A 10870-nucleotide genomic window follows, 5' to 3' on the forward strand; every position below is an offset into this window, starting at 1 on the left:
ATAGTTTGTTGATAGTATGACCATGATCTGTAGAGCATTTACAGATGGACTATACAGACTATCCAAATAACGTGTGACCAACAAAACAACTAATGGCTAGCTAGCATCAAATTCAAAATGAAATACCAGACCATAAAGATCAGTTCCTTAATACATGTTAAGTATGCCGCACAGTGTTTCTGAATGAAATATGGAGCTATTTTCATCCAAACATCCCCTCAATGTCTCCCCCTGCCAGCGTCTTTGCAGTTTTCACTGCTGCCCTAGAAATGTTGGCATAAAGTATGCAGTCCTCGAAGACAGCTGCACTGCAGTGGCGTTTTTAACATGCCTGACAAGGGACTCAACCAGACCGTCGGGACATATTGTCTACAAGGCAGTGTTTCTCAACCTTTTTTGGACCAGGGACTACCAGCTATGGTCCGATGGTCTGTCTATGGTTCTCCTCCTTGGGAAGATCGCTTCGATTAAAACTGTGTCAGATGACTATCTGAACGACCAGTCAGCGACATTGCATGGATCGGTGTTGGTCCACTGCCCAGGGTTGTGTTCACTAGGGGCACACCAGAAAACAAAAACAAGCATTAATTGATGAACAAGTACAGATAGTACCTCCTTGTCTCAGTTAATTTCAGAATGTTTTATTCCGTTTTGTGCCTACTGAACATGTCCCAGGGGTATATATATATATATATATATATATATATATATATATATATATATATATATATATATATATATTTCTTCATGACCAAAGATGATGTAGAAAAAATATCTTATAACTTGTTGTATACCCTAACACTTAACTGTTGTACGTGGCTTTCTTGCACTAACACCTGCACTTGTCTTTTCTTACTAACTGATTTTGCTGATAGCTGCTTTATTGAGGAGTTTTATTTACAATGATTGTGATATGTACTTGTCTTACCTAGCTTCCTTAAAGATGCACTCCAGTTATTTTTTAACTGTTCCTGTTGAAAACAATATCCTACGTATAAATACAGTAATGTACACACACTTAAGGGTAAACAAATATGTTTTGAGCAAAACATTTTTTTTTTTTTTACACAAGTGCAAACTTCATGGAGTAGGCCATTCAAGGAGTTGGTCTGATGGTGCCCTCTGATGTCATCGGCCACCCCCCACTTGTGCCATGTCACAAGGATACCTGGAACACTTGAGATGTGCCTTTTGTTAAGTAAATCAGGTGATAAATGAGCTGAAAAGGAGACTAGAGTAGGACTTTAAGTTGAATGCACTGACTGTGGTTGATACATTTACATTTTTGTCATTTAGCAGATGCTCTTATCCAGAGCGACTTACAGGAGCAATTAGGGTTAAGTGCCTTGCTTAAGGGCACATCAGCATATTTGTATTTATTTTATTTTTTCACCTAGTCGGCTCGGGGATATGAACCAGCGACCTTTCGGTTACTGGCACAACGCTCTTACCCACTAAGCTACCTGCCACCCTGAGAGTGTCTGCTGGCCTCCCGAGTGGCGCAGCGGTCTAAGGCACTGCATCACAGTGCTTGAGGAGTCACTACAGACCCGGGTTCATTCCCAGGCTGTGTCGCCGCGACCGGGAGCCGGCGCACAATTGGCTCAGCGTCGTCTGGGTTAGGGGAGGGTTTGGCCGGCCGGGATGTCCTTGTCCCATTGCACTCTAGCGACTCCTTGTGGTGGGCTGGTGCATGCACGCTGAGTTCAGTCGTCAGTTTCCTCCGATACATTGGTGCGGCTGGCTTCCGGGTTAAGCGAGCAGTGCGGCTTGGCAGGGTTGTGTTTTGGAGGCCGCATGGCTCTCGACCTTCGTCTCTCCCGAGTCCGTACGGGAGTTGCAGCGATGGGACAAGACTGTAACTACCAATTGGATATGACGAAAAAGGTTTTAAAAAATAATACAAAAAGAGTGTCTGCTAAATGACTAAAAATTAAATGTAAAATGTACAGTATATCAGACTGAACAACTAAGACGGACATAAGGGCCGGTTTCCCGGACACCTATAGAAGGAACAGTTTGAAACACAAGCACATCTCCTAACAAACTGACACATGAAATATACAATCATTCATCATCACATTTCAAACTTTATGGGCCGTTTTCATAGGCTAGGGACTAAAAAGCATTGCATCCAGTAAGTTCCATTGATGCTGGTTTGAATATTACTTGAATAGAGAGGAGGAACTTGATGGATTGATTCCAAGGGCCTGTACAGAATTTATCATCCACAATGGCCCCTCAAAAAGCCTGGAGTCACAAAGGAAGAACAACAGGCTGCTGAATTATTCATTCACATTCAAGTGTCCTATATCTTAGGTCAACACTTGACCTAGGTATCCAACACATTCCCATAAAATGCTGGAGGAAAGGAGCTTTTATGAGTCACAATGTTATTTTAAGAGGCTGTGAATAAGTAACTGAATGAATGAATAGGTTCCCTCACACTTGACAAGTTAATCTTCCCACAAATCACGTTGATGCCTTTCCATGTATCTTTTTCAATGTCTTCCCTCCTCGAAACTGAATGTAAAAGCAAAGCTAATCATTACTTTAAGTCTTATGTTCTGTCTATTCTACAATTGAAAACATATCTTGTGTATTTTTCTACATGTCGAGCCCCGCCCTATACAGACAGACGCACTGCTATCACGCAGTTGCGTAATTTGACAAGCACAAGCGCAAAACAAGAGGGAGTGAGCAACAGACAACTGCCTGGTTTGAGCTATTTGTTCAAATCAGAATTAGTCCTATGCTAAATTATCCCCCCCGTCGCCACAATTTCGCGGTCTACTGGACATAACATTATCAGTGTTTATGGCCACTGACTTATTAACCAAGAATGTTTGGGTCGCTCTGGGGCCGGACGCACCCGACCACTGTAAACCCACCGCACCACCACTAGCGGACGGGCTGAGAGCAGGGGGAGGAAAAGATCATGGTCATGGACAAGTCCTCAACAACATGAGGAATACAATCGGTGGAAGCTCTTCATTTCACGACTACAATCTGGTACGGTATTTAATTAGAAAGCGAATTTACAGTTTGAGCGAGGAGATTGCATGGCTTCGTTGGGTCACGCCACTAACACACCCAGCTTGTAAATGTAGCCCATTTTTTAAGAGTAATATGGGAATGTTCAGCCACATCACTATAAAGATAGGTTGTACAGTACCCTATAGGCGGTAGGTAGCCTATGACAAATTCCCTGTGACCTGGGTCGTGCTGAACTGACAGCGGATGTTAAGTGAACACTTTGATATTTAGGCTATAGTATAGGCTACTATTCAGCTATCTAATTACCAGGCAAAATAGCCTATATGTATAGATATATAGATAGTGGACTGAGATTAAACGTTTCCCATCTCAAAACGTATAGAATGAGATGCATAACGCATGCAGGCAGCAGCTGGACAGTCTAAATTCAGCTATAGATTTCCATCGCCAGCCCAGCCCATTGCCTAGACAGGAGTACTAGTTCAGAAGCCCAGCTGCTTGGAGGGGATTTCTTTCATGTGTTAATAGCCTTCAGTACATCGGGCCCCAATATTCCCCCAAGCGATGCGGACTGGTTCGAGTTGTTTTGTTTTTCAAATACTGTAGGCCTGCCTACATGTGTTTCAAAATATGTTGATTGACACATGTGATCTTGTTTTGCGTTGGTCAGCGTAGTCTTTTTAGGGATATGAATGGTTTTACGGGAGATGTAGCAGTGTAGTCTACATGATAAATGCTTTACTGCTGACTGGTTGATATGAACTTGATCACCACTCTCTCCGTTCTCTCCTAGAGCACTGGTGGGGCTGCAAAAATATATAATTTAATAGTGAGATAGCCAATGAAACCATTAGCCTCAGAGATCCGACTCTATGTACATTTTTCAATTTGAGTTGGAGCGGCTCCATTCTCTAATAGGGCAGCTAGGAGCTGGCACGTGATATAGCTGGAACATGTAGCTTAATCCAGAGATGCAATATTCCAATGTATTCCAAATTCGCCCATTATCCAAACTGCCAAATCAAGACGTTTTAAAGACTGCTCGTTTTTTAAGTACACTGCCGTTTTCGTCCTCATGTTAGCTAGTAGTAGACACAACAGCCATTACATCACGTTGGACAACAGGATAGTCAGCCAATCAGCTCCTTTCGTGCTGCTGTGACTAAACTATCTAGCATGAGGACAAAAACAGCAGTCAGATCCCTGGCTAGATTAGCCTATGCCACACCAAATTCCAGTAGCCTTCACAGGGTTTATTTCAGCGATGGGCCTGTGAATACTAAACATGTATCTACTTTATAGGCCATGTCAGTGAAGGATTGGATTGTTAGCTAGCGAATATGCTAACGTTAGCTAGCTAGCTAAACATTTGGCTATGGGCTGGCAATGGCAGTATGGGATTATGGAGAGTGAATTAAATTGTTTCTTCATCATTTTGCTAGGTAGTTATCTAGCTGTGGCCATCTGGCTAGTATCAACAAGGGCTTTCTACAAAATAGCAACATTAGTGGTAACATTGGAATCTAAACCATAAGCAATACGCACAGATATGCAATGCCAAACAACCCTACTGCCACCTTCTGGTTTGGAGTATTTTAACGAGGCTGGGTGGCTGACTACTTCCAAGGTCTTTGCTGTGTCAACACAAAAGAGATTGACTGCTGTTTGTCAATCCTACTAGTGTGTGAGCTTTAACACTTGCGCACAGCACTCTCTCTCTCTCTCACACACACACACACACACACACACACACACACAATTCTTTAAGTACTGTTAAAGCTTCAGGCATTCTAAATAAGTGTGACTATAGGAGAAAAAAAACTGGCCCTGTGGATACAAATAACAAAGAGCTTTTAAACTTGTCCAACAATGTTATGAAACCACTGTAACCATCTGTACTGTTCAGCTAACTTTACACACAGGTCTACACACTCTCCCTCCCTCCCACACCCTCGCTCTCACACTATTGACTATTATATTGATTACTGCATTGTTGGGAATGAGCAAGTAAGAAAGGCATTTCACTGTGCTAGTGCACATGACAATATAAACTTGAAACTTGAAACACACATCCTCTCTCTCACACACACACACACATATCCTTACACCCCCCACTCTTGCAGCCCAATCTTTGAAGCATCTCTTTGAGGAGCCTATTCCTTTTAAGTTCTTCCTGCGCCATCCAAATGTGTGCATAGCCTAGTCAGTGGTCAAGTTATCAGTTTGCTAGCTAGCTAATGTCGTTTGTTATCAAACCAAAAAATAGCGGCTTGCAAGTAGTTTAAAACAGCCCCGCGACATGCGCCCGAATCCGCGGCAGAAAGAAAAAACATAGCTCCGGTAATATTGGGCATAACTTTCACATGATTTTGGCTAGAGGTACGCAGTCTTCAGTAATTTAAAGGCACAAGCATTGACTGTAGCTGTGTTCTGGGTCCATGCGGAAACACGTGCGCTTAAACGGTTTCCGTGCGGTGAAGAAATGGAGACGCGATTAACGGTGTCACATTTATTTTACTGCGATTAACATTACATTTTACATTTTAGTCATTTAGCAGACGCTCTTATCCAGAGCGACTTACAGTTAGTGAATACAATGTTGTTGTTTTTTTCTTTCTTCATATACTGGCCCCCCATGGGAATCGAACCCACAACCCTGGCGTTGCAAACGCCATGCTCTATCAACTGAGCTACATCCCTGCCGGCCATTCCCTCCCCTACCCTGGACGACGCTGGGCCAATTGTGCGCCGCCCATGAGTCTCCCGGTCGCGGCCGGCTGCAACAGAGCCTGGATTCGAACCAGGATCTCTAGTGGCACAGTTAGCACTGCGATGTCACGCGTTAACTTTCACAGCCCTAGTATTAACTGTAACTCACAAATACTCCATACAGTTGAAGTCGGAAGTTTACATACACCTTAGCCAAATACATTTAAACTCAGTTTTTCACAATTTCTGACATTTAATCCTAGTAAAATTCCCTGTTTTAGGTCAGTTAGGATCACCACTTTATTTTAAGAATGTGAAAATGTCAGAATAATAGTAGAGAGAATTATTTATTTCAGCTTTTATTTATTTAATCACATTCCCAGTGGGTCAGAAGTTTACATTCACTCAATTAGTATTTGGTAGCATTGCCTTTAAATTGTTTAACTTGGGTCAAACATTTTGGTTAGCCTTCCACAAGCTTCCCACAATAGGTTGGGTGAATTTTGGCCCATTCCTCCTGACAGAGCTGGTGTAACTGAGTCAGGTTTGTAGGCCTCCTTGCTCACACACACTTTTTCAGTTCTGCCCACACATTTTCTATAGGATTGAGGTTAGGGCTTTGTGATGGCCACTCCAATACCTTGACTTTGTTGTCCTTAAGCCATTGTGCCACAACTTTGGAAGTATGCTTGGGGTCATTGTCTATTTGGAAGACCCATTTGCGACCAAGCTTTAACTTCCTGACTGATGTCTTGAGATGTTGCTTCAATATATCCACATAATTTTCCTTCCTTATGATGCCATCTATTTTGTGAAGTGCACCAGTCCCTCCTGCAGCAAAGCACCCCCACAGGATGATGCTGCCACCCCTGTGCTTCACGGTTGGGATGGTGTTATTCGGCTTGCAAGCCACCCCCTTTTTCCTCCAAACAGCAGCCTTTCAGGTTATGTCGATATAGGACTTGTTTTACTGTGGATATAGATACTTTTGTACCTGTTTCCTCCAGCATCTTCACAAGGTCCTTTGCTGTTGTTCTGGGATTGATTTGCACTTTTTGCACCAAAGTACGTTAATCTCTAGGAGACAGAACGCGTCTCCTTCCTGACCGGTATGACGGCTGCGTGGTCCCATGGTGTTTATACTTGCGTACTATTGTTTGTACAGATGAACGTGGTACATTCAGGCGTTTGGAAATTGCTTCAAAGGATGAACCAGACTTGTGGAGGTCTACATATTTTTTCTGAGGTCTTGGCTGATTTCTTTTGATTTTCCCATGATGTCAAGCAAAGAGGCACTGAGTTTAAAGGTAGGCCTTGAAATACATCCACAGGTACACCTCCAATTGACTCAAATGATGTCAATTAGCCTATCAGACCCTTCTAAAGCCAAGACATAATTTTCTGGAATTTTCCAAGCTGTTTAAAGAAACAGTCAACTTAGTGTATGTCAACTTCTGACCCACTGGAATTGTGATACAGTGAATTGTAAGTGAAATAATCTGTCTGTAAACAATTGTTGGAAAAATTACTTGTGTCATGCACAAAGTAGATGTCCTAACCGACTTGCCAAAACTATAGATTGTTAACAAGAAATTTGTGGAGTGGTTGAAAAACTAGTTTTAATGACTCCAACCTAAGTGTATGTAAACTTCCGACTTCAACTGTATATTAAAAAAATCAGAACACTCACGACTATCTCTTTTTTTCCTTGCAGGGTAATTCCGAGATGGACAAATATCTGTCACCTCCTCAGAAAGTCCCAGACACCAGACAGCCATCTTTCACGGAGGACCTTGGTTCCCCACACAGCATCAACATGAGCCTCCTCCTCCCTGACGTTACCTACCTGCACCCCAGCCTGTGTCGGCCTATGAGACCCATCAAGACAGAGCCTCTCTCCCACTCCCTCATCCACCCAAGTTGCCAGTGCAACCCTGGTCCAACAACACTTCCAGAACACCTTGAGCTTTATGGCACTTCGACAGACACAGGAAGTAGCCTGTTCATCAAACAGGAAATGCCCTCCCTGGACTTCCCAGACGTTCCGTTGTTCCAGCTGTTGAACTCTGAGCTGGAGCAGCTGGTGCCCGTTCACCCAGTGAACACCAACCTCCACAGGGGTGTCCCTGTGTCCTCCTTGTCGGTCCCTTTCAGCAAAGTCCACTTACCATCCCCCCAGATTGTTGTCAAATCTATGGGATGCCCACAAAATGGTGGCTATCCTCTGACAACCCAGTTCGCAAGCCATTCGCAGCAGCGACCAGCCTATCTTCCTCCGTCCCCGCCCAACTCCGAGCCAGGGAGCCCAGACAGAGGGAAAGAGCTGATCCAGAATCTGTCTCCGCCTCCATCTTATACAGCCAGTATTGCCTCGAAACTAAGTCCTGGTCTTGGGCCAGTCCAAAGCTCAGGTCTAGGACCAGTTCCGAGCACCAGTCTTAGATTAGTTCAGAGTCCAGGTCTTGGACAAAGCCAAAGTTCTAGTCTTGGAGCAGGCCAGAACCCTGGTGTTGGGCCAGTGTCCCCAGCATTGGCTCAATCAGGTCCAGGGAGGTTTAACCGCAGGAATAACCCTGACCTGGAGAGGCGGAGGATACATCACTGTGACGTTCCAGGTGAGGAGACATCGCAGGTAGTCTCAATACACTAAAGCAGGGTTCTCAAACTGCCGGCCCACAGGCTGAATTTGGCCCGTGGGTGGTTTTTTCTAAGCAAGAAAATACATATATATATATTTTTTTTAATTTTCATTGTTGGATATAATAGACTGTAAAAAACTTCAAAATCAGCTCCAAGTGATTTATATTTTTGAAATCTGTTCCCAAGTATTCCCACACATAATAGAGAGACACGTGATCATATACAAATGTAAGGAAGGTTTGAAATGATTATGTTTTATTCAATTTGCAGTCTACAAATTATTTGTAATTATGTTCCGACCTCCCGACCATCCGCTCAAGAAAAAAACGGACCGCGGCTGAATCTAGTTGATGATCCCTGCACTAAAGTCTGTCGAAGCTCGGTAGTCGAAGTCTACACCCATTTGTCGGTGATTGGTCAACAGTGCAGGAAATGTTAAACTAGTGGTGTATTTGAGGTTTAAAAGGCTTCTGAAGTGTGTAATTTCAGACTTGACCTTCCCTTACGAAAAATTTATCAACCCCTACAAAAATGTCCATTAATTATAATCCACACAATAATTCAAATGTTCTGTTGCTGCAGGAATATTTTCCTGCTGTAGCAAACTGGCTCAAATTAAGATCCTACAGCTGTAGTGGGAGAGATGCTTTGGTTTGCTGTTGAGTAAAAAAGACTAGTAGCAGATTATATTATTATGTTCTTGAAACCCATGGAATTGAATCGTAAAGATCAAACAAACAGAAAAGGTAACGATTCCATAAAGGTCTAACTTGATTTATAAGCATGAAATTAATGCAATGTGTGGTTTATAATTCAATCATGACCATTAACACCACTCTGTCAGATGTAGGATGTTGTTCTTGTTAAAAGCTTATTAATCAATTATAGGTATGCTGTAATGACATGCATTTGGTTCCATTATTTTTCATCAGAATGTAAGAAAGTCTACACCAAGTCCTCCCATTTAAAGGCCCATTTGCGGACACATACGGGTAAGTGTTTTACTGGTAACATTATAAAAGTCCTGTTATGGGCGACTCGTCTCTTATTTTGGGGGGCCAGTATGTTATGTTGCCAGGCAAAATAATGCTTTTGGCACGCAGATGCATTCTGAATGCTAAATGAGATCTGGCCCGCCAAATGTTGCCGCATGTTGTTGAACGGGAAAGCTGTTTTAAACAGCTTAAACAAACAAAACGGAAATGTTTCCTTGTTTGTGTTTTTATGTCTTCATCTATTATTAAAAAAAATATAGATTCTAATTCATTCAAGATACTTGTGTCAAATATTGAAATATTATCTTTACTGACCCTATCAACACAAAGTTTTATAGTTTAAAGTATTTAGTTAGTACTGTACATTTGTGACGTAACATGATCACCCCTGTTTCTGCGGTAGAATAATCTCATTCTGTGCTGCATTCCAGGAGAGAAGCCGTACCAATGCTCCTGGGAGGGGTGCGAGTGGCGCTTTGCTCGTTCCGACGAGCTGACACGCCACTTCAGGAAACACACAGGGGCCAAGCCCTTCCAGTGTGGTGTGTGTAACCGCTGTTTCTCCCGGTCTGACCACCTGGCTCTACACATGAAGAGGCACCGGAGTTAGAGAAGCCTACCTACCGTATATCATTTTTTTTATTAGATCAAATTCAAATTAAACTTTATGTTAAGTGTACTTAAGTAAATCTCAACACATTTCAAATGTGGTGTTGAAACACACATGGATTTGTTTTATTGTACCAATGTATCTTACAATGACTACAAGATGGATGTAGATTTTCCATGTATTTATTTCAGTAAATACTGCCATGGTTAGATTTTTGAATAAGAGCACAAAGGTGGATTGAGTCAAGCTATAATGATCAAACAAGCTACTTTTTAGTATCTCTATGATTTATCTACAGCAGTGTTTCCCAAACCTCTGCTGATGTACCCCCAGCCGTTTCACCTATTTGATCTATTCCAGTACTAGCACATCTGATTCCACTAATCATTTGATGGTAAGTTTACGGCCCGGTTTCACAAAAGCATCTTAAGGCTAAGTTCATCATTAGAACCTTTGTAGGAGCATCGTTAAATTTTGTTGCACTTGAAAACACTCATAATCTAACGCCTGCCTCAGACCACTTGTATTATTTTTTGCCCTCACTTTATACACAGAAGATCTCCGCTAAACATAGCATCACATGGTTTATCCGTCTTTCAGTGACCACCGATAACTTCAGAACAAAGTTGACTACAAATACAAAGTTGCCAATGTCTTTGCAATTGATACAAACAAGCAAGTATAAAAAGATGCTTCAAATGAAAACCCAGATGACCGCATTAAATTATAAACAGTAGGCTATAGGCCTATTTCAATCATATTGAGTTATATTTTGCTACTTGTAGGCTACTGTCTGTAATTTGTCTCAATATATTTCATGATGTGTAGCCTAACTTGTGCACAATGATGTACCAAATCTGTGATTTAGTGCATTTTTATTGGGTAAGCATCAGAGTAAGCCACCTCAATATTTGCAGCC

At 42.2% G+C, this 10870-nt stretch overlaps 1 protein-coding gene across 2 annotated transcripts; it reads left to right on the forward strand.

Moving 5' to 3' along the window:
* Positions 1-2682: 2682 nt before the first annotated feature.
* klf5b (Kruppel-like factor 5b) lies at positions 2683-10439 on the forward strand. 2 transcript variants are annotated; one of them, XM_041844005.2, is made up of 4 exons: positions 2683-3012; positions 7421-8321; positions 9279-9338; positions 9773-10439. In XM_041844005.2, exons 1-4 carry the CDS (start codon positions 2818-2820, stop codon positions 9949-9951), a joined length of 1335 nt encoding a protein of 444 aa, XP_041699939.1. In that variant the 5' UTR covers positions 2683-2817; the 3' UTR covers positions 9952-10439. The 2 variants fall into 2 exon arrangements, with proteins under 2 accessions (XP_041699939.1, XP_041699940.1); XM_041844006.1 differs by having other exon boundaries at positions 7421-8338; positions 9773-9784.
* The last annotated feature ends 431 nt before the right edge of the window (positions 10440-10870 follow it).

The sequence above is a fragment of the Coregonus clupeaformis genome, chromosome 23 (assembly GCF_020615455.1).
Source record: "Coregonus clupeaformis isolate EN_2021a chromosome 23, ASM2061545v1, whole genome shotgun sequence".
Taxonomy (NCBI): domain Eukaryota; kingdom Metazoa; phylum Chordata; class Actinopteri; order Salmoniformes; family Salmonidae; genus Coregonus; species Coregonus clupeaformis.